This window comes from Antechinus flavipes, chromosome 4, assembly GCF_016432865.1.
Source record: "Antechinus flavipes isolate AdamAnt ecotype Samford, QLD, Australia chromosome 4, AdamAnt_v2, whole genome shotgun sequence".
NCBI classification, from domain to species: Eukaryota; Metazoa; Chordata; class Mammalia; order Dasyuromorphia; family Dasyuridae; genus Antechinus; species Antechinus flavipes.
The window spans coordinates 174,432,609-174,457,671 of NC_067401.1; the positions used below are offsets into that span (position 1 = coordinate 174,432,609).

General features: G+C 36.8%; 1 protein-coding gene and 1 long non-coding RNA gene across 2 annotated transcripts in view; one reads left to right on the forward strand and one right to left on the reverse strand.

Annotated features, from left to right (window-relative positions):
- The window catches only part of LOC127560724 (myosin-13), a 72,402-nt gene extending 61,288 nt beyond the window's left edge, over nucleotides 1–11,114 (reverse strand). The window contains exons 1-5 of the mRNA XM_051995549.1: nucleotides 10,911–11,114; nucleotides 10,066–10,209; nucleotides 9,808–9,964; nucleotides 1,428–1,455; nucleotides 1,233–1,344 (exon numbers count right to left, since the gene is read on the reverse strand). Of these exons, the coding sequence (XP_051851509.1) occupies nucleotides 1,233–1,344; nucleotides 1,428–1,455; nucleotides 9,808–9,964; nucleotides 10,066–10,209; nucleotides 10,911–11,114 (645 nt within the window). The remainder of the gene's footprint in view (nucleotides 1–1,232; nucleotides 1,345–1,427; nucleotides 1,456–9,807; nucleotides 9,965–10,065; nucleotides 10,210–10,910) is intronic.
- Nucleotides 7,031–25,063, forward strand: part of LOC127560725 (uncharacterized) — a 33,732-nt gene continuing 15,699 nt past the window's right edge. Inside the window, exon 1 of the long non-coding RNA XR_007953395.1 lies at nucleotides 7,031–7,355. This is a non-coding gene — a long non-coding RNA (uncharacterized LOC127560725). The remainder of the gene's footprint in view (nucleotides 7,356–25,063) is intronic.

The following is a 25,063-nucleotide window of genomic DNA, read 5'->3' on the forward strand; positions in this document are numbered from 1 at the left end:
GAGGAAGGAGGCTGAAAGAGCTTAAAGTAAAGATGTAGAAGTAGTTAAGAGGAAATAGCAACATGCCTCCTCACTAATTAAAAATCATGAAACTGAAAAAAGAAATTGAAAAGTTGGGAACAGAAAGAAGCAAAAAAAAAAAAAAAAAAAGAGATAGAAAAAATGAGATGTACAATTAAGCCATACTATCTCTGAAATTCTGGGGCATTACAAAGGTATCTAATTTAGCCTTCTCATTCTGCAGATGAAGAGAAAGATGTTCAGAGAGAGGCAAGATGAGTGATTTGGTCATGTTTACATAGATAGCTCTCCATTTCAGAGCTGGAATTAAAGTCCAGGTCCTCTAAATCAGTACTTTTTTCCCCTATCTATTTCCTTGCAACTATACAATATCATACCTGAGGACCCACACTATTTATTTCATAAGGGATAGTTGGGGTTAACAGTCAATGTTGGCCATCCACTTGATCTATCTTGAAACAATGACAAACAAGTCTTATTTTTTCCTGATTTGAGGATTCATGCAAAGGACACACTTGGGTATAATTAAAGTAAAGGATGTTTTACTAGCTGAAATATCATCTGGAGGCCTTTATACCACATATCTGGACAACTCAGTACCACTCTGTAGTCTTTTCTGGTAGTGGCTTCTCCAACAAAATCTTTGCTTTATTCCTAAAGTCTCTGCCCACTAAACCTTTCCTGGAATTTCTGTCTCCCTTTCATGGACCTGTTGTCTCTGGCTTTCTCTCCACTCTCTCTAAATAACTAAGTTAACCCCCAGTATAAAAAAATGCTACTTTTTTTTTCTTCTGGTCAATTTTTTCAGCTATGAAAGTGATTGCATGAAACTATGTCCTGTAACTCTAAATTTTATGATTTTAAGACCTTGAATGAAGCACTCATTTCCTGATCTATAAAATAATAGAGTTGCCCTAGAGCAGTGGTTTTAGTATCTGAGGAAGCTTGGTATACTGAATTAATAACTGACATGAAAGAAGTTCTCCAGGCAAGCAGCCCTCTAGATCCATCATACAAGTGTTGGGATGCTTTTGCCTCTCTTTCCTCTCTTTTTTTACTTTCTCTTCTAAGGATTAGCAGGGGCAAGTTTTGTATATCACAGATAGAGCTGTTATTGAGAAATTCTTTGAGAATGTCTTGTCATTCCACCATTTTATGGTTCTTTGATGTGGCCTGGTAATCAATCCCCTGAAATAAAAATGTAGATTCACCTGCATTTTCCCAGGCTGCTGCTCCTTCTTCTTTTCCCCAGTCACTGCAATTGTTGCGAAGTATTGGATAACCCTCTTGGTATTCACTGTCTTTCCAGCACCAGATTCCCCACTGTAGATTTGAAAGTAAATTGCTTAAGTACCAGAATGGCACCTGTTGTCTTAAAGTAGGCATAAAAGAAAGAAATTGCTTACGTAATGAGGATGGATTGGTTGTCCCGATCTGAAAGATAAACAGAATAAAAGATTATGAAAGTAAGTAATTAGAGGATACCAGTCGAGTATTGACAAATAACAGAGACATCTGAAGCTATCATAGGTCTCTCAGAATAACATGACAAATGAAAAACTTGAACACCATAACACAAGAAATAATAGAAGAAAATGACCCAAAATTTCTGAATAAAGAATATATAACAACAATGAAAAGAATCCATAGATCATCTCTAAACATCATCTATAAACAGTAACGATAATAAGCAATCCCATGGTTCAAACTAAGAAATATAGTGATTAAATTGAAAAATTTCAGAAATACCTGCCTCAGATAATTGCTGATCTGTGACTTTGGCCTTTCTTAGACTCAGTTTCCTTGTCTTTAAAATGAAGATAATGGAACCACTCACTTCTCGGGGTTTTTATGGGGATCAAATGAGATAATACACCGAGTGCTTTATAAAACTTGAAGTGTTAATATATTATTTTTAAAAGTAATAGTAGGAACAGTAGTAATAGTAATAATAATAATGTTAATTTCCTTCCTTTTCCATCCCTTTTCCCAAGCAACTAGAAGAAAGAACTTCAATTATAAAGGGAAGAAATTTGAATAAAACAATATTATTTAACTCCTACTAGAAATGGAGGGAAATGGAATAATATTTTCACTAAAGCGAGTACTGACAAATGCAGTTCCAAAATGGCATACTTTGCAAACTTGACTTTAATTATCATGAAAAAGATGGACATTCATTGAAAGAGAGGTGTCTGTAGTATAATCATCACAAAAAAAGGCACGAGAAGAACATTTCTTGTAGCAGAAACATGAGAAAATTAAGTAAATATAAATAAAAATAACCACTCAAAGGAAAATATGGGGATAAAAGACCCATTGACAGAGATTTTTTTCAAAAGATAAAGAATGATTTATGGCAGTTAAAATGAAATTGTTAATTTTTTTGTTAAGGATAAAAGATTTAAAGAAAAAGGAGAAGAGATGATGGCAAAATAAGCTTGAAATACCATGAATCAATCTCCATAATAATCATCATTTTTTTGGAACAAAATTGCCAAATAATAAGTATATAAATAGGAAAAGGGAAGGTAGAGTACAGAGGGGGAAAATATGATGTATCCTAATGGGGTAAATGGGCAACTAGGTAGTTTAGTGGATAGCATGCTGAGCCTGAAGTCAGAAAGTCAAAAGTTAAAATCTGGGCTCAGACAGTAGTTGTGTGACTCTGGGCAACTGTGACTCACTCAACCTTGTTTGCCTTAGTTTTGTCATCTATAAAATGAGCTGAAGAATGGCAAATCACTCCAGAATCTTTGCCAAGAAAATCCCAAAGTAGGATGTGACTAACTGATCACACAACAACAAAAAAAAGAGGTTACAGGAGAATGATGAAGGTGCCATAAAGGATGGTTTGAAATGGGCAGGATAAAAGGGAAAGAAGCTTCCATTGAGGAATTGTTAGGGGCTGTGCCTAAGTGAAGGGGCAGGTCAATTCTCCAGGGTCTCCACAGCTGTGAATCATAACACTTGAAGGAGTTGCAAAGCAGCTTTCACAGATGTTTCTTGTGGATTGGGAATGAAATAAATTGGAGGCAAGAGGGAAGAGGAGAAAGGTCAGAAAACAGCAACTGCCTCTGTCTCCTTGTATCATTATCCTCTTACATGAAGAGAACCATTCTATAGGTCTGAGTTAGATCTCTAGCAGCCACATGGTGGCTCTGGTATCACAACATATGGCACCCGAACGTGGGGCACAAGAATCACAAGAAGCATAAGAAATAAAGAAGCAGCATTCAAGAGCTGTTTGTGAGTGGGATCTTCCCCAAGAGAGTTCCTTTGGTAACTTGCAGGGAAGAAAAGGGAGAAGGGACCCAGTAAGACTTTTTTAGTCAGGGTAATTAAATGGGCCAACACATCAAAGGGCTGAGCCAGAAGACTGATGAGATACTTATGAAAAATGACTATCCTGACTAATGTCCTCTTCTTCATTTGAAAGTTTGCCTCCATGACATCTCACAAGCTTCAACACCTGCTATAGTACCGTTTGCACTTTCTAGCTTGTGGACTCAGATATCTTAGTATGTGGACTTAGATAACAGCTAATGCATAAACTTACTGATCATGCTGTGGGGGAAAAATAATCACACTCCTATAAAACAAAAAATAGGGAATTGTTAAGGACCATGCCTAAGTGAAGAGGCAGGTCAATTCTTCAAGAGCCTCCATAGCTGTGAATCATAACACTTGAGGGAGTTGCAAAGCAGCCTTCATAGATGTTCCTTGTGGATTGGGAATGAAATAAATTGGAGCCAAGAGGGAATAGAAGAGAGATCAGAGAACTCAACTGCCTCTCACTCTTCTTGTATCATCATCATCCTCTCACATGAAGAGATCCATTCTACAGGTCTGAGTTAGACCTCCAGCAGGTGGCTCCCATATCACAACAATGAATATTCTTGTGGAATAAGGAATAGACATATCCTTACAGTGGATCTAATCTATTTTGAGTTGGTGTACAGTAAGGCTACTTCCTCTGGTGAGGTCTAAATGAGGAATGAGTTTTCTGAAGCATCTACTCTAAGCCAGGCACTGTGCTAAGTCCTTTACAGCTATCTGTACCCTTATTCTGTACATTGTACAGATACAAATACACTTATTTGAATCCAACAATCTTGACAGGTACTAATATTATCTCCATTTAGAAAATTGAAGAAGGCAGTGGTGAAGTGACTTTCCCAGAGTCACAGAACTAATAAATGTCTAAGGTTGGATTTGAATTCAGGTCTTCCTATCTGACTCCAGGCTTAGTGTTATAACTATTCATTGTGTTACCTTGCTGCCTTTGTGAGTGTTATTCCTTCATAGACATCTTGCCTCAGAAAAAGAGAAACTGAGATCGTTGGAGACAGGCAACATCCAGAAGAGTAGGAGGATATGGACCCAGAGATGAGATTGAATGGCCAATGGAAATCATGGAGAGGGAAGAGGGGAGAATTAGATTGTACAAGTTATGATACAGGGCAAATTATGTCATGGAACATTTTCTATCCTTATTGCTTCTTGTACTTTTCGGACTAGCTTTCTGGAGAACCTTGGGATCAGCCTGAGTTCTTGGTCTTAGTGGAGAAGTGATGAAGGAAGGACAGCCACCACAAGACTGGTCAAAGATGGAATGTCTTATTTCTAGTCCTTCTCAGCCCTTAAATACCTTGGTATAATTAGCACACTATGTATGTGTGAACTAGAGAACCATTACATCACCATGCTAAGTACTAAGTATATATACATATGTATATATGTATATATATATATATATATATATATATATATATACATCATCTCATCAATTCCATTGAGTTAACACCTTGTTGTATACAAGCATACTTCTCCAGAGTTCTGGCCCTCTACAATTTCTCTTATGGCTTAATATTTATAAAAGTGAAGCACAAGGGGCAGCTAGGTGGTACAGTGGATAGAGCACCAGCCTGGAAGTCAGGAGGGCCTGAGTTCAAATCTGCTCTCAAGATACTTAACACTTCCTAGTTATGTGACCTTGGACAAGTCATTTAACCCCAAATGCCTCAGAAGGGGAAAAAAAAGAGTGAGACACAAGAGAAAAAGACCAAAAAAAAAAAAAAAAAAAAGGATGATGGGGCAAGCCCTATAAGGTAAATGACAGAAATTTATTAGGGAGAGCTGAGACTTAGCACATCAGACACTTTAATTGCATGAAGTATATGAAGAGATTACAGAAGGAATTAGTAAGTTTATAGATCTTGAATAAACATAAAAATTTAGCATAGAGAAAAGAAGAGAATTGATTAAAAGGACAAAGTGAAGAAAAGTCACTAAAAATAGGGAGTAAAACATCCAAACAGAGGAAGCTAGAGAGGAAGAGAGGAATAATATTTCATTTAACTCCTAAAATGAGAGGGGAAAAATAAGAATAAGACAACATTATAAAATTTCTGAGATTCCGCTAAAGAAGTCCTCGGAAAGAAAAATATATCTCTAAAAAGAAAGATTAACAGAATGGAAAAAGAGAGAATTAATGACCTAAATAGGGATTTAAAAAATTAGAAACCACAATAAACACTCAAGATATGCACAAAAGATATTGAAAATAAGAGAAGTAGTTATATTGGAAGTCAAAAAAAAACTATAGAACTAAGATAAAATTAAAAGCTGGTTCTTCTAAAAAAATAACAAAATGAACAATAATGACCTCATTTTTAAAAAGAGGGAAGATAATCTACTCAACAAAAAAAATAAACAAGTGAAATAACAGAGCTACATGAAATAAAAATAACAATCTTAAACTACCACATACAGTTACATGTCACCAAAACTAATAATGCAAAAGAAATTGGATATTTATATTATTGAAGATAACTACCTGACAAACAGAACACTAGATGGGTATCTTGAATTATCCCCTATAAGAAATAGGACTAGAACTAACTTTAGTAAAAGTGATAACCCCCTCCCCCACAAATAAGCAAACAAACAAACAACAAGCCACCTGGACCTGATGTATTTAGAAGAAAACTCTATCAAGCTTTCAAATACAAAAAAAAAAAAAAAAACCAAAAAAACTAGATAAATAAATTATCCTTAGTTTTGAGAATGAAAGCTATCAAATTTTCTAGGAGACAAAATAAAATCCTAAAACCTAAAGTTGGTAAGGATAAAATAAATACAAATTTTCAGCATTTTATCTCTCCCAAATCATTAATTATTCTTGTTGGATTTATACCAAGGATGAAAAAATGATTCAAAATTAGAAAATTAATCAACATAATTAATCACATTAAAAACAGAAATATCCCAAATCACATGATTATGCATCACATGAAGAAATAGCAAAAGTACAACTCTTATATACAATAAGTAATTTTTAGAATTAGGAATAAAAGGGCAATAGTAATTCCAGACCTCAAACTGTATTTTAAAGCAGTAACAATTTAATATTGGTTAAAAAGAAAAAGAAAAGTGAATCAATAGAACACACTAGGAAAAAAAAAACAATTAATTGACCTCAATAATAAATGTTTAAGGATTGATTTTTTTTATGTTATCATCACCTAATACTAAAAAAGTTTAGTGAAAGCAATCTGTGAAAAATATACTATGTGCATCAACACTATTGTGAGATTTACAAATATCACTGACTTTTTTAGCTCTCTTCCATCCTTATAGAGCCACAAGGTCATTTATTAAACTTTTATGGCAGTCAACTGAGATGAGATTTGTAAATATTTCTGAAGTGCTATATACAATGCTATATACAAGCTTCCTTTCCCCTTTTCACCCCGTCTCCTTTTCTGATTTTATTCCTATCTTTGTGATTAAAAGTATATTCCTTTTGCCTAGTAATTTGGTTTCTGTGATACCTTTGAAGTAGAGGACTTTTCAAATTCCCCTGTAATCTGGCCCATCAACAATGTCTTACAACTGTTTCTTAAGTTTTTAATTTTTACTGAAATTCACTCTAGAATATTATTAGTAAGAGATTTGTTATATGACAATTAACATATATAACTATTAGAATATTTCCTATTTTCCCTAGAGGTTTAAGAAACTGGAGCAGTTAAAACACCAGTGACATATTAGTCTGTTATTTTCTTTTATAATCAACTCTAAAATATTATCTATTCTACATAAAGTAATTTTGCCCTATTTTTGTCTTTATTTTCTTTCCTAAATGTTACTTTATAACTATTTATACATATTTCTACAGACTTTGGAGTCAAAGGATTTGTGAGGCTTTGGGACAAATCATTTCACATTTCTGAAACTCAGTTTCCTCCTCTGCAAAATGAAGGAGTTGGACTAGAAAATCTTTTTCAATCACTCCCAGCTGTAAATCTATGGTCCCATCGTTTAGAAAGGTAAGTTAATTCAGACAACAATTCACTCAGACCTTGATTATTTGATGTATATTATGATAGCTAAGGTTTCATTTAATTTCATTTAAATTCATTTAACTTTAAGGAGAGTTGACTGACCAGATGAGGATGACATATCAGAGATATGGTAGGTTCTATGGGAGGTCAAGCCCAAAAGTCATCTTTGGCAGGTCAAAGTTTATCAGCCTTCTCTGGAATGCTAGTGAGAGTGATACTTTTTCATTTTGTTGGGCTTCCTTGGAGTATACTGAATACCAAATCCTATTCTTTTGAGTTAGTCCCAGTGAAAGGAAGAAGTTTTGAATATTTGGGCTTTCTTTGAATATTTTGCCTTCTAGAAGAGGACTTTTAAAGAATGTTAACTTGTGTGGTTACCAAAATACCCACTGTTCCCCTAACCTTCCTCTCTTCTCCTTATTCCCATTGCCACACACAAATACAAATATCTTTCATCCTCTCCAGAGTGGGAGGGGTAGGTTTGTCATTATGAGATTCCATTCTAGGCATCTACATAAACATATCCTAAGTGGAAAATGAAAGTAACAAAGACACATTTACAGTTACTAGAGATCGTGGAAGGTAGAGGAAATTATGTTGACTTGAAATTCCATCTTGGCTCCGTCATTATGTGTCTTTGGACAAGTCATTAAACCTCTTTGGGCCTCAATTTCCTAATTGTAATTGTAATGTAAAATGAGGTTGGAATACTTGAATGGCTTCTAAGGTAATTGGAATTGGAACTGGAATGGCCTCTTAGGTCCCCTATGGTTTTAAATCTATGGTCTTGTTATTCTATGAATACATTAGAAAGGAACTTAGCTTCCTACCCAGTATAGGAATTTCTCTCTCTCTCTCTTTTTTGACAGTATTCTGCAATGTTGCAGAATAGGAATTGAATAAATGGTTGTTGCATGAATGAATCAACAAGTATTTTTTAAAACGCCTATTATCTGCCAGGCACTGAGCTTGATGCTGGGAATACAAAGAAAAAGGTGCATTTAAGGAAATTTCACCCTGTCAGTGGAGTCAACATATACAAGTTAAGATTATTCCAAACACATACAAAGTTAAAACAAATTAATTTTAATTATGGGGAAGTTCTAACAACTTTGAGGGATCAGGAAAGGCCATATAAAAGGAACAGGCACATATCCCTTGCTTTGGAGCTAAAGTTACAATTGACATTGCACTAAAACATGAAATTCTAATGGATCTTTATAGAATCATGCTAATCATTATAATATTTAGATAAATAAATAATGTACAGATATAAATTGGAGAATTAACAAATATTTACTTTGTGATAGTGCTTTAGGTGCTGGACGAAATGCAAAACAACAACAACAAATAGAACAAAACAAAACAAAACAAAACAAAAAAAAACCCTCTAAGATCCATTCTCTGTTCTCAACTTTAGTGTAGTTAGGAAAGATCACATTTTTAATAGTTAAGTATATTATAAATTAGGACATAAAAATGCCAAAGAGAAAAGTTCCATATGTGGGATATATATATATATATATATATATATATATATATATATATATGTGTGTGTATATGTATGTATTCTATAAGGGTAGACCAAGAAGGGCTTTATGGAGAAGACAGGAAGGGAGAATTAGATGACTTAGATTGCTATCTGAAAAAGGAGGAAAGGCTCCATCAATTGATGAAGATGAGAGGAGAAGTCCTTTCCGATATCATAGAATCATATATTAGAGCTGGAATAAATCTCAGATGCCATCAAAACCAGGACTATTTCTTAAACTTTTCCCACTTTTCGTCCAAGAAATTTTTACATCACCCTGGGTATATAAGGATATAAAATAGATAGACAAAGCAAACATTTACTGATAATAAATCAAAGTTCATGACTCCCATATTTAGTTATGAGACCCCATGTGGAATCACAATCCACAGTTTCAGAAGCTAGGATTTAAACCAGCCCTTTCATTTTGCAGAAGAGAAAAATGAGAACCCAAGGAGGTTATAATATACCCCACTTTACACGGTAATTCTAGAGATGAGAATTTAACCCAGTTTCTCTCTACAGCAGAGTCCTAATCCTTTTTTGTATACCATGGATCCCTCTGGCAATCTACTGAAGCTTTTGCGATCCTTTCCAGAACAGTATTTTTGAATAACTGAAGAAATGAAAAATTTCATTCAGAAGTCAGTGAAAATAAAAATGGAAAATTTTGTACCCAGCTAAGTTCATGAGTCTCCTGAAAGCTATCCCTCAAAGGAGTCCACAAACCCCAGAGAATCCTTGGACTATGACTTTGTTGATACATACATAAAATTTTGCTCCGGCACTGCTCATTTCTACTATGGTCAAATTTTTGTGATTTGACAAGCAAAGACAAAGGGAAATTTCTTTCACAAACAATTGTAAGAAAACATATCAATGGTTATTGATGGAATGTTTACTTGCCAGTTAGCATGAACTGATAGGCATTGTCTGAGATAGAGAAGATGTGGGGAGGGGCCTCCTGTCTCTTCTTGCCCCGATAGGCAGCCACCACTTCTGGGTTATATACTGGCAGCCATTTGTAAGGATTGACAGTGACACAGAAGAGGCCTGAGTAAGTCTGTTAAGAAACAAAAACCAGCAGGACTGATTAGTCTTTACCCTGTACTCTAAGATAAAAGATTTCTTTTTGGAGGTAGGGGACATTAAGAGTTTCCTTACATAGATCATCCAGGCTGAGTAGCGCTCTTTGAGGTTATACAAGACAGCAGGCTCATGTAGGTGAGTCATCATGGCCATGTCCTCAATTTTGTCAAATTTGGGAGGGTTCATGGGAAAGACTTGGTCATTGTTCAAAGTGACAGTCTGAGTGATAAAAAGGGGGAAAGAGTGATGGTTGAAGATAAAGCACATTTCAAGAATTGTTCATAGAAATAATACTATGTAATATCAATAAAATCCCATTGCAATATCTGATCTTAGAGAGAAAAAAACGTACTGTGTAATAGAACTGTTATAAAACTATTTGTTTGAGGCTGATAACAATTACAATCAATTCTCCATAATAATTAATTTTTCTCATCAAGTTCTTCCTTCCACTGTCCTTTGTTCTTCTTTCTCTCCCCTTTCCTTTCCTCCTTTCTTACCTTCTTTTTCTCTTCATTCTCTCTCTACCTCTCATTTCTCTCTTCCTCCTTCCCCCAGCCCATACTTGATTATATGCATTAACTCATTATTCTTGCTACCAACTAGCATTTACTGTTCAATTCCCAACTTCCAATGGATCATTACCATCACATCATCTAACACATCAACAAATAAGCTTTTGAAGAAACTAATAAAACAACATAACAGAACTCACAAAGATGCAGAGATCTGAAAGAGGAAATGGGTCAGAATGAGGTTCTCACCTGCTAATTTGCTAAAGAGTTACAAAAAATTAAATTCACCTTTATCTCTAGTTCTGAGAAGACTTATGTTCCAATAATAATAAGGGAAAATGTAAATACTCCTTAAAAGTTTATTATAGTTATGTTTCAATATAGACATTCATGATCAATACTTACTCTGTCATCTAGGGTCTTGACTATTACTTTGTCATTTTCTCTGCTCTGGATCATACCTTTCACATACATTTCTTTGTCATCTACTATAAAGCATGCTTTCTTAGAATCAAAAGGACGATTTTGGGCCTCAATCCTTTCCTTCTCTGATTTTCGGAGATAGGGAGCAGCTTCTCCAAAGATGGCCATTTCCATATCAGAACTCATGGCTGCCGAGAGGCTGGAAAAGAAAAGGGAACTTTTTTTTGGTGAGAGTCATTTCTGAGTACTTCTTTCATATTCTCTGTGTTTACAAAGATGGGACATCTAGAAGAATGAATGTGTGACTGATAGGAATCAGTTGAAGAAGTGAAGACTTGAGTAGCTCAATGTTGTGAGCTTAGAAAAGGTTAAAGAATTATGTGAGGTGGGAAAAGAGGAGTAATTCTTGTAACAGATTTTACTGTGCATCCTCAGTTCTTGGTAAACAAACCATTTCCAAGTATTTCTTTTATCAATTAATAAATTATCAAGAAAGGATTAAGCTTCTACAATGTTCCAAGTGAGAGTCAATAAACAGAGTGTTGGTGTGAAAGTTACAAAGATTTGGGTTCATGCTCTGTCTCTGATACATTCTGGCTTTATAATCCTGGGCAACACACAATGACTTTCTGAAACTGGTTAAGTTGCAGAAGAACTGTTTATCTACATTGGTAGTTGGAATTCTCTTATCAAGAGTTCCTTATACCAATATTGAAATCAGAGGTACAATGGGAGAAAAAATATCAGGTACTATGCTAGGTGGTAGGGATACAAAGACAAAATGAAATGTTATTGCTTTTCCTTCCATATCTTTTTTCCTTTCTTTCACTTTTTTTCTTTTTCTTCTTCTCTCCCTGCTAAATTTCCTTTAATCTTGTACTTGTGGAGTTTGATATGATGAAGAGGTTAGGATTAGGGATGGGATAAGATCAAAGAAGGAAAGAAAGGGTTATGTTGCTGCTGAAGGAATAACTTACCTTTATTTTTTGCCTTCAATATCAAATGGAAAAGTAGGAAATAAAATATATACAAGTGGCGAATTCAGATAACCTAAATTCCAGCTTTTCAAGATATTAGGGAAGTTTCTCTCTCTCTGAGAATTGCTATTTATGCCATGTCAGCTGATAAGGCGGGCCCAGGAGATAAAAAGGGGCTTGGCCTCTGAGGCAGGAGGTTATATCTTGCAGGTGTTAAAGGAATTGTTAATAGGTTCCTTCAGATAATGAGGGGTGTGTCTTCTTGCCAGATTTCTACCTAGGACACAGCATTAACTCCAGTTATCTCCCTTCTGCGAATCCACCTACGGTGTTTCCCGATAATAAGACCTATCCTGAAAATAAGCCTTCCCCTTACTGTGTAAGATTCCTCTAAAATAAGCCCTCCCCCGAAAATAAGCCCTATTGAGATTGCTACTGTAGTGAAGGTGATTCCCTGTGCTACACGCTACATTACGGTACCCTCTGTAGGCACCGCCCCCCCTCCTTCATTTCCTCCCCCACTCCCACTCTCTTCTTCCCCCCCCTCCCCATGAAACGCACGCGGCGCTCCGAGCTACATCCAATCAGAGCTGCAGCAATGAGCACGTCATCCTGTTCTTCCCCAGTGATTTGCTTGCTGGCGCCATTGAGAGCAGTGCCGCGGAGGAGAGCTGAGGCAGGACAACATAAAAACCCAGTATGTAAGTGGGAGTGAGGGGGCATGATGGAGGATAAAAGAAGAACTCAGGGGGCATGATGGAGGATAAAAGAAGAACTCAGCCAGCACTCACTGCGCTAAAGAAATGAAGAACTTCCTTGCAGAGAGAATAGATCAAGTAATGATTCCTACAGGAATGACTGCCTATCTCCACACCCTTAATATTGCAATAAACAAGCCATTCAAGGACCACTTGCGCATGGGAGTCAATGACTACATTGAAAATAGAATGGAAAGAGAATCAATGTGGAAACTTTGTGAAGCCCTGTCTGCAAGAAGTCGTGACTTGGGTGAAGAAGTCATGGGATAAAATTACTGACAGCTGTGTCGCCAAGGCACTATGAGCAGGTTACCTGGACAAGACATGTTCATTTAAAGAGAGCTATATTGATGGACATGACAGATTGGGTCCACTTCTTCTGAAGGAAATAGAGGCGCAAGACATCCAGGACAGAATTCAGGGTATGGACACTTATGACGATGTTGTTGAAGAAGATGACATGATCATTATTGAATAAAAGTACTTTTTTTTGTTCACATTTACCTGTTTATTAAAATTGCTGTCAAAGTTCATTAAAATAAGCCCTCCCCTGAAAATAAGCCCTCTGGTATTTTTCTGTCCAAAAAAATAATAAGACAGTGTCTTATTGTCGGGGAAACACAGTATGCAGTAACTGAATATAAATAGCTAGCTTTGAGTCAAACCCAAAGAGAGATGTAGGCACACATATGCAAATTTGCTCTAGTACTCTCTAGCTCTTGCTTCCAGCTAACCCCTGCTAAGATTACCAATAAAGAAAGGCTATTTTGCACCTCAAGATCAACTCCTCTTGGTGTGTATTGGGGAATATCCCGAAGACCGATATGTTTGGCCCTGGCAGTCTAGGATAGTGTGCACGGATGGTCCAGTGCATCAAGATAACCAAATGCATTGTAATGGCTATTTCAAGTATTTATAACAAGTTTTTGTTGTTGTTGTTGTTTTTGTTTTTTTGGGGGGAAAGCTGTTAGTCTGAATGATTTAAGGATATGAACAAGCAGTTTTCAGATGAAGAAATCAAAGCTATTTACAATCATTTGAAAAAATGCTCTAAATTACTATTGATTAGAGAAATGCATATTAAACAACTCTGTAAATGCCACCTTTATACCTGTTATGAAGAGAGACCCCGAAACTTTGAAAATCCTTCTGCCTCAGTGAGGGACTCTGCCCCGAAGGATAGTTTCATCTTTGTTATCTGGGTGGGGTGTTGGAATCTTTACAAACTGCTAACTCATTAGAGTTGATAGATTATTGATCTACTCTTACAAGAAGATGTTTTGGGTCAGAACCTGAAACAAGGTACTAAGTAGAACTAATTGATACAATGCTTGTGTTTGCACCTTTACTCATTAGAGTTCACATGTTTGGGAAATTTCAGGGTTTAGTATGAGATATCTGAATTCACACCTCCCTTGAAGCTCTTAGGGCCGGAGAGCACTATGGCAGAAAACCCATAATCCCATTCTCTCAGAAGAGTCATATATAAGCCAGTGAAGAGTGATTCATTTGAATATTTTTCCACTTGGCTGGCTGGTAGCAGAAGAAGAGTTTTGAGAGGAAGAAGCTACGAGTTGAGAGTTGAGTGGGAGATTGAGAAGGCTCTCTGTGGGTGGCTGGGCTCCTACATTTCCCCCACTGAGACCAAACTGGTCTGAAAGAAAGCCAGAAAGCTAGCCGAGCCCCAAGTGAAGGAGACAAGGCATTCATTCCATCTTTGTGCTGGCTGGAGGCTGAAGAAAGTAGAGGCAGAGGCTGAAGGACAAAACCTTTGGATTTGGAGACATTTGGAGGGAGCTCTTAGAACCAAGCAGAAAGATAGGCCTCTAAGAATCTAGCTATCCGGGCCCAAGGAAAGAGACAAGACTTGGAAGGAAAAATAAACATTACCAGCTGGCTGCATTTGGGGTAATTATTGATCCGAACTGATACTAAAGCTGCCTCCAAGAAAACCTCCCTGAGAAACCTACCTTCTCACCCAGAGAAAACCATTATTATATTTAAAAGAAGAAAAAGAACACTACAGTGGGGTTGGCTCAGTCCTGAAATTCTTTGAATTCAATTCAAATTCTGGAGCTAGCTGAAACCCAGCAAGGAACCAACTTGGGACTCCACCCAAGGGCCCCCCTTTAGCTAAATCTCTCATTATAAAAAGAGCCAAACTAAGATCCTCTCTTTGCAGAGGTTCCAAACATACCAGCTATCCTATGCTTGGCATCCCAAGGAGCCTCTCTCCACTGGAATACTTGTTCCAGTGCCATCTTCTCTTTACCCTCATCTATTTCCCTAACCAGACTTTAACCTTACTTCCAATCTCCATAATAAACCTCTTTTATCAATCTAGGTTTTCAGGTGTGTAAATTCCACTACAGAGAACCTCTGCGCCGTCAGAAGGGAGTCCCCAAAACTCCCTACCCTTGTGCTGAATCCCAAGGTGGTGCAAGGAAGCCAAACCTCTCCATTTGGCTCCTTGAATCTGGAAACTGCCACTAGACCTTATCATTTAATTCCCTGACCACAAGAAGCCCTAATTTCATTTGGGTTCCCTAAAACTAAACCTCATTGATCAGATTGACTAATATGGTAGAAAAAGAAAATGACAAATGTTAGAAGAAAAATTGGAAAATTATGACCCTAATTCATTGTTGGTTGAGCTTTGAACTGATCCAATCATTCTGGAGAGCAACATAGAACTTGTCCAAAGAGCTATACAATTGTGCATATCCTTTGGCCCAACTATAGCATTACTAGGTTAGCATAGACAAATGAATACATACAGATTACATAACAAATGAATAAAAAATGAGTGTTATATTGAAAGCCAATTCTTTCCTGTCAAGGTATAATGTTTACTGGTCATTCAATGCTTTGAAACTATAATTGCCAAAATTAGCCCTAAAGAGCAGATATAAGAAAACTTCACTTCTCTCCAACCTCTTCCATGCATTTACAGGGATGAGAAGGCAGAATTCTTTAAATGTAACCTTTGATATAAAATAAGTATTTTTTTTATTATTCTTCCAATTAAATGAAAGTCTGCTTATTTGCACTCAAGTGAATAAAAATGACATAAAATCTATTTGAAAATATATACTATTTTATATCTTATTGTTTGGGACAAAAAGACCTACCCAAATTGACTACTACAAAGATCACTCCAGAAAGCATAATTATTTATTAGAATCTCAAGAAGCAGACCCCATCCTGGTCTGCGAGCAAAATTTCACAGCAGGATAGGGCCAGAGCCTTGAAAATGCTTACAGCTTTTATACATTTCAGACAAAGAACCTCCAAAATCCCACCCTCTATATGTTGTGATTGGTCACATGAATCTACTGTTCCCTTAGCTGGTCAGTGGAATGTAGTAGACAAGGTGATATACAGCTTCTTCGGCCACGTAGTCCAGGCCTTATCTAAAATCATGTGACTCCGGAGAAGCCAAAACTGAGGCCTATAAGGCTTGATCTACTTTAGAATCTGTTAAGTTCTTCACCTTTTCCCACACAGTCCCCCTGTTATTCATAAATATATTTGTACATATATTTCCTCATGAAGAACTAACATTGTGGTCAAATTGGATTAACATTTCTACACATTGCTTGTTAATCTCCTCCCATCCCTCTTTCTGTAAAATCATCATTTTAGTGGCATCTTCCATATGTAAGATTCTTCACAGTGATCTTTGAACTATTCTTGTTACCAATGTAATTATACAGGGTAAACATAGTGGCAACAGAATAATACTACTGATTGCAATGTCTGCACTATAAGAGCTGTTTCTACCAGCCACCATCAAACCAAGACCACCAGCTATTTGTGAAGGGAGATTTCCAAATTTGTACAGGCACATGAACTATCCTGAGAATGCCCTTAGTAATTTCTTTTACTGTTTGTCGGTTGTCATCAATTTGCATACAACAGGTGGACAAGTTTTGTTTCTCACAGACCCTTTCCTTCCTCCTTCCTCTGCTAACAGATAATTTAAAACTAATCTAGGTTATAAAACTACTTCTCTTGTCTGTGTGGCTTGATCGGCTAATAGATTAAGGGCCTGAGAAGTTTGATTAGCTGTTACCTCTAAGACTGCTTGCAGTTGAATTAATTTGTTATATATATATATATATATATGTGTGTGTGTATGTGTGTGTGTGTGTGTGTGTGTATGTATATATATATATATATATATATATATATATAATATATATATATATATATATATATATATACACACACACGCAACCCATATCCCCAACTACCATCTTGGGCCTATGTCACTGGTCCATATTCCTTGATAATCTGTGCTGGGGCCAGGCATCTCCCCACCCATTAGCATCACCAGTTTGGATAGATTACAGGGTGTTCAACAAATAGGCTTCAACTAAATTCATTCAAACATCCCCCATTACCCCCTAATAAATGCTGGTGGACACAATTAAGCACTGACCCATATTACAAACAATATTTGACTTGCTCCCTTTGTTTCTATACTCACTACAATCTATGATATCTACCCTCTCTGGTCGACGAGTAGAAGTCCATTCATACTTATCCTCTCTCATCCATGGCCCTGTACCCGTTTGATTTAGGCAGTGCCCCAGTAAGGTACCCCAGATCAATACCACTATCAAGATTTTACATGCACACCAGATCTAAAATTATATTATAAAGCAGCAGTTACTAAAACCATTTGGTATTGGCTAAGAAATAGACTAATTGATCAATGGAATAGGTTAGGTTCAAAGGACAAAAAGCAGCCAATAACTTTAATAATATAGTGTTTGACAAACCCAAAGACCCCAGTTTCTGGGATAAGAATGCACTATTTGACAAAAATTGCCGGGAAAATTGGAAATTAGTATGGCAGAAACTAGGCATTGACCCACACTTAACACCATATACCAAGATAAGGTCAAAATGGGTTCGTAACCTAGGCATAAAGAATGAGATTATAAATAAATTGGAAGAGCATAGGATAGTTTATCTCTCAGACCTGTGGAAGAGGGAGGAATTTATGACCAAAGAAGAACTAGAGATCATTACTGACCACAAAATAGAAAATTTCAATTATATCCATTTGAAAAGCTTTTGTACAAACAAAACAAATGCAGACAAGATTAGAAGGGAAACAATAAACTGGGAAAACATTTTTACAATCAAAGGTTCTGATAAAGGCCTCATTTCCAAAATATATAGAAAATTGACTCTAATCTATAAGAAATCAAACCATTCTCCAATTGATAAATGGTCAAAGGATATGAACAGACAATTCTCAGACGAAGAAATTGAAACTATTTATAGACATATGAAAATATGCTCCAAATCATTATTAATCAGAGAAATGCAAATTAAGACAACTCTGAGATATCACTACACACCTGTCATATTGGCTAGAATGACAGGGAAAGATAATGTGGAATGTTGGAGGGGATGTGAGAAAACAGGGACGCTGATACATTGTTGGTGGAATTGTGAACACATCCAGCCATTCTAGAGAGCAATTTGGAACTATGCTCAAAAAGTTATCAAACTGTGTATACCCTTTGATCCAGCAGTGTTTCTACTGGGCTTATACCCTAAAGAGATACTAAAGAAGGGAAAGGGACCTGTATGTGCCAAAATGTTTGTGGCAGCCCTGTTTGTAGTGGCTAGAAGCTGGAAAATGAATGGATGCCCATCAATAGGAGAATGGTTGAGTAAATTGTGGTATATGAACGTTATGGAATATTATTGTTCTGTAAGGAATGACCAGCAGGAAGAATACAGAGAGGACTGGCGAGACTTACATGAACTGATGCTAAGTGAAATGAGCAGAACCAGGAGATCATTATATACCTCAACAATGATACTGTTTGAGGATGTATTCTGATGGAAGTGGATCTCTTTGATAAAGAGAGCTTTAATTGATCAAAGATGGACAGAAGCAGCTACACCCAAAGAAAGAACACTGGGAGATGAATATAAACTGCTTGAATTTTTTTTTCTTCCTGGATTATTTATACCTTCTGAATTCAATTCTCCCTGTGCAACAAGAAAACTGTTTGGTTCTGCACACGTATATTGTATCCAGGATATACTGTAACCTATTCAACATGTAAAGGATTGCTTGCCATCTGGGGGAGGGGGTGGAGGGAGGGAGGGGAAAAATCGGAACAGAAGTGAATGCAAGGGATAATGTTGTAAAAAATTACCCTGGCATGGGTTCTATCAATAAAAAGTTATTTAAAAAAAAACAACAAAACAAAACAAAACAAAAAAAAAAGATTTTACATGCACGGTTCATCAGTTCCTTTTCAATATTTATCTCAGCTCATTCTCTGGATTCAGTTTGGAAGTACACACCCTTGGAGTGTCCACCGGCCCTTGCTGTGTCTGATATCAAGAGGAACAGGTTGGGGTCAGCTTGTCCTCCTTCCACGTCCAAACCAGGACCCAGTCTCCAAGCCTAGAACCTATGCACTGTTAATCCTAAGGGAGGAGTCTGAGCAATGAGCCCTTTTAGTAGTAAAGTTATCAGATGTTGCAGTATAGACATGACATATTTCCTTAAAAACAAATCCTTGGTCTCAAATATTGGATCCAAGGAAGAATTTTGAATCCCTTTTGGATAAGGGAGACCATACAATCATTCATAAAGTGATAATCCAACATCCTTTCGGGGTTTTATTCTATTCTTAATAAGGCAAGGGGAAGGATCTTGGTCCAGGGCAATTGTGTCTCAGTCAATTTAGTCAGTTGCTGTTTAATTTCCTTATCCATCCTTTCCACTTTACCTGATGAGGACAGATGCCATAGGGTATGTAAGTCCCATGATATTTCTAGAGCTTGGGCCACAGATCGAAGGATCTTAGCTGTGAAATGGGTGCCTTGGTCCAAATCTTCCTGCTCCACCAACCCATACCCTGGAATGATATGCTCAAGGAGGACTTTGACAACTGCTGAAGCAGTTGCCCAGGCAAGGGGAAAGGCCTCCACCCATAAAGTCAGATGGTCCACTACAACCAACAGGTATTTGAGACGCCCCACTGGTGACAGCTTGGTAAAGTCCATCTGAATGTTTTGGAAAGGCCTGATACTAGGGGGCCTTTCTTCTTTTTGGACTTGTCATTGGGCCGCTCTGTTCATCCTCTGACAAACAGGACCCCCGCTGGCCAGTTGCCTGCTATTGTGTACAGGCCCAGTGCCACCAATTTACTCAGCATAGTATCACACAGGTCTTGGACACCCCAATGACTGCTCTGAGGTAAATGTTGGAGCACATGTCCCATACCTGCTGTGATCAGTACCTCTCTGCCATCAGGGAAGAGCCAGTGCCCCTCTTTATCCTCCTCAGCACGAAGGCTTTGAATTTCCTGCTTCTCTTCTGGGATAAGGGAAAGTGGAGGCATTGGAGGCAGAAATGCCAGAATTAGCACCATCATTTCCTCTGTACTTACAGATTCCTCTTCTCCAGCCCGTTTCACCTCCTCATCTGCAAAGCAGTTTCCCCTTGTCTCAAATGAATCTCCTCTTTGGTACCCCTGCACACGAATCACTGCAATGTTCTTAGGTAACATAGGATTAATCAAAATTTCAGTGACCAATGCCCTGTGTGCCAATCCCTTACCTTTACTGTTTCCATTCTTTCCCTCAAGTAATTTACAGGATCCAATTTCTTTTTCCATTCACTTATACAATGACTTAAAATTTTACCTCACATTTCACAAATTGCAATTTGTCTTAAGAAATTCTCAGTCCCTGTGTTCCTAAATAATTTAACAAATTGATAGTGATTTGGACAAGGTCACTCTTTTTCCTTCCTGCCACAAGAAGATCATCTACATATTGTAAGACTTTTGACAATAAGAAATTTATCCCAGAATGTTCACACAATTCTTATAAACCCAAGTAGATGTTCCATAAATTGAATATTATATCAATCATTTTGCTTTTTTTAAAATACCCAATACACAGAAAAATCCCAAACTACATATTGTCCATAACAAAAACATTTTCAAAAGGACAGAGGCAAAAACTATTATCCTTGGGGTCCCTTTAAATAATTGGCATCAATACAGTTAATTAAAACTTCCTATTTTTACATAAAAGACCCTGAAAAGTTCTTAAAAACATCAATTAAACTTTTTTTGAAATAACTCTTTCAAACTATATATCACATTTCTGATCATATTCTTTAAACACGAAAACCACTATGTATCTAAAGAAAACAAATGTTCCATCAATTAATATCTTATAAGAGCAGCGTGTCCCTTTAAATGAGTTTGTTTTCTTCAGCCAAAAGCAGCTGCATATTTCCACTGCTACTCTCCTCCTGCAAAAAGCACATCCCATCTCATAGCCATCTCTCTGTGACTATCCTTTCCAACCAGTTTCTTCTTTTTCCCACTAATTTCGTCTTGAAGTCATTTGCTCCCACTAATCAATCCTTCTTTACCTTCATTCTCTTGTCCCATCTCTCTGTCTCTCTCCTCCCAATGCCTACTTGCTCAAACCTTCTCCAACATACTTTAAACACTCCCAAGCCAATAATTGCTTTTGTAAATCAATCTCTCTTGTCCCTTGTCTTTAAATCACCTAAAAAAAAAAAAACTTTAAACTCCAAGATTCACAATTAAGTTTGAACCAAATTTCATAAAACTCATAATATAGTTTACAAATTACTCAATATTTTTAAAAAGCAATATACCATTTAAGTAGGGAGATACAAACATGACCCCTCCCCCCCCCAAGGTAAGCTATTGGCATTTTGTTTAATAACCTATATTTTAATTTGAAGTCCAACCAAACAATAAGGCAAAAAAATTTTTTTTCGGTTGTAAATGCCACAATATTCAAACAATTCTTAAGATTTTATCCTCTTAATAAACCTAACATGTGCAAGGCAACAGTAAAATTATTTCAAGATTATTCCAATTTCAATTTTATTTCAATTTCAAAATTATAGTACCTCTTTAAAATATAGTAAGTTTCCAAAACTCTTAATCAAATGTTGCAGACAAACAATTACCCAGTTTAGCCTTCTTAAACTTTCTGTTCTCTAATTCCATGAAAGCAAACTTGCTAATAATGATTTTTCTTTCTTCTCCTGGGAAAAAAAAATTTTTTTTGGAAGTATGCCTAGTTTTCCCACAGGTCCAACAAGTCAGAGCACCCCCGTGTTCAACTATTTATCTCTTACTCTATTTTTATTCCTCTCTTCCAACATCTGCAACTTCTTATTTCCAATCTTAACACATATACCAATTTAAAGTTATTTTAAAATTAACCAGTACTTTAGTTTGTGAAATTTCCTAAAATATATCTAGATATTCCATTCAAACTTCTTTTCTTTAGTAAGCCAGGAAAGAGTTAAGCACCAATCCCTGCTTTACCTTGAATTTTTTTTTTTTCCTGACTGAGTCCTGATAACAGGCTCTTTGTTTACAGGAGTGATAGCCACTGTTTTCTATTTTCTCAAAACTTTCCAGACTTTCAATCTATGTTCTTATTTTTCTCCTTCTTCCCTCCCCACAATTCAGCCTGATATTTTTCCAAGCCTGCAACACAGAGGCTGAATTCTTATCTCTTATGAGATTGCTAACTTTTAACACAGAACAGACTGCAAAGCAGACAAACATACGCACACAGACAGACACAGAGCTCTATTTTTCTTGAATTCCCTAGCTAACGTCCTGATAAATTCATGGACTACTTCTACCACCCTGGACCCAGTCCAGGTTTTCAGGAGAGGTCCTCCCAGAACAATATTTAATTAACTTCTTCTGACTTTTCTTTTTGTACTTTGGGACATTGTCCCAGTTATTTAACTGACTCCCGAGGGGACTATCGGTTGGAATTCACTGCACCTTGTCCTGACATACAACTTTGGACTGTGATCAGTACCGGTGTAGGTCACCTTCACACCAAACAGTCACTTGAGAGCACTCTCAAAAGCCCTTTCCTTGGGGTCTGAGCAGTCCTCCAGTTTTTTTAGAGAGCTTGTCTCTCCCTCGGCCAATAGACCCCCAGGCTCCGACTCCCACTTACCTCTCGAGCTACGCATAGATCTTCTAGACTGTGCTGGTCGTCAGGACTTGTCTACTGTCTTCTTTCTTCAATTCTGTGTTCCACTGAGTGTCCCTGCCTTGGGTCATTGTCTGAGAGGGAGGGAGGCTGCACACCCAGAGCCAGAGACCATGGAGTCTCCAACTGTTTGGGACAAAAAGACCTACCCAAATTGACTACTACAGAGATCACTCATAGAAAGCAGAATTATTTATTAGAATCTCAAGAAGCAGACCCCATCCTGGTCTGCGAGCAAAATTTCACAGCAGGATAGGGCCAGAGCCTTGAAAATGCTTACAGCTTTTATACGTTTCAGACAAAGAACCTCCAAAATCCTACCCTCTATATGTTGTGATTGGTCACATAAATCTACCGTTCCCTTAGCTGGTCAGTGGAATGTAGTAGACAAGATGACATACAGCTTCTTCGGCCACGTAGTCCAGGCCTTATCTAAAATCATGTGACTCCGGAGAAGCCAAAACTGAGGCCTATAAGGCTTGATCTACTTTAGAATTTGTAAGTTCTTCACCTTTTCCCACACATTATGATGTTATTTAGTGCCAACCTTTCTACTATTTTTGAAGAATGTATTTCCTAAAATTTTAAGATGAATTAGAGTTTTCTGTATATGTAAGATATTTCCCTAGTAGACTCTAAGGCAAGAACTATTTCTTATCTAAATTTTGTATATCTCCTCTGCATGTAGTCCAGTAGACACTTAAATAAATATTTTTTGAACTAAAACATCTGTCAATTCCCCTTCTGTCTGGATTTTTCTACTGATGATCAAACTGACTTTCAGTAACACAGCAAGATCAAAAGAGGCAATGAAATTAGTGTCATTATCTAGGAAGGTAAATAGCTTTGTTCTCTACTTAATTACCAATAACTGAGCTTGTTTATGCCTTAGGAGGTAGATATGTCTGAGCTATAGTTCCTAAATCCTAACCACAGCTCTCTGTCCACAAGTAACCATGTAGAGAAAATGGCAAATAATTGGCATTGCTATTGACTGTACCTATCCACTTGAAGTTGAGTTTTCCCTGCCTTCAGTGCTGATTAGATACTTTAAGAATAGTATCTAAAATTAAATAATAGAATATACATATATAATAGAACAATTCTATTTTAAATAGCCATATTGTTTCTAAAACATTTAAAAGGAAAATGCCATTTTCACAAAATTGGTGATCATAATCTTTTATTTGCAATTTTTTTCTCTTCAACACAGTATTGTGTGGGACAGCCATACAACCCTTGACTCAAAATGACTATTCAGAGATCTCTCAAAATGATGCCTAGAAGTTTTATTAGAATCTTGCTAAAAGCAGGCAGCCCGCTCACTGAGTTCTCAGAGAGGAGGCCAATTTTACAGATGCTAAGATGTGGTTTAAATAATCAAAAGAAAAAAGAAGATAGCAAACTATTTGCCCATCCATTTTCTGTTAATCCTCCTAAAATCATTGGCAAACTCGACTTTTATTCCTTTATCTATCTTTGGAATACAGGTGAGCTTTTTGTGATTAGCTTGTTACAAAGTTTGCTTGAGCTGATATAAGCACTCTATTGTAATGTTTGTATAAAGAATTTCATTTTTCCCAAACCCATCAGACCTTCATATATTAAAATTTAGGTTATAGATTCAATCTACCTTAGTTAATGACTTTATGAGAAACCACATAATTCTTCACAATAAGGAGATTTATTTAGAGATAAGTAATCTATTAAGCCAGAGAGGTTAAAGGTTTCTAAAATAACTAAGGAGACTTAGTTTACCTCAGGCTTTCTTAAAATAGAGATAGCCAGTTTGGAGGCTTCTCCAATATCTCCAGGTCATTAAATAATTAGTCAGGTTCTTCCCTAAGCAATTGAGTAAATGTTTTCTGCTGGAAGAGCAAGTCTTTGATCTTCCCAGAGCCTAATGATTAAATAGATCCTTGGTGCTGAGTCTTGAATTATCCCAAGTTATGTTATGCCACAGTTCTCTTTAACTGTCCTGACTCAGTTTCTCTGCACTAGTTTCCCTTGTCTCAGTTTCTATTATCTGTTCTGTCTCAATTCCCTAAGTAAACTCCCCGCTCTGGTCCATTAAGACTGAGGACCATTTGCTGTAAGGTTATAAATTGTTAGCAAGATAAACAAGAGAGTAGACCTCCTGACTCTTTTCTGTCCTCAAGAATTTGCAATATCCCTCTAAAATATTCCATGATACCTCACTGACATCTTTATCTCTGTGTATTCAGACATCCTGTTTCTGGGTTTTTTTGGGTTTATGGCCTCCCCTACCCTGACAGAGGCTTTCCCGCGTTTTCCCTCTTCTTTGTCTCCAAGAGGTATTTAAGAAGTGGGGATTCCTCCA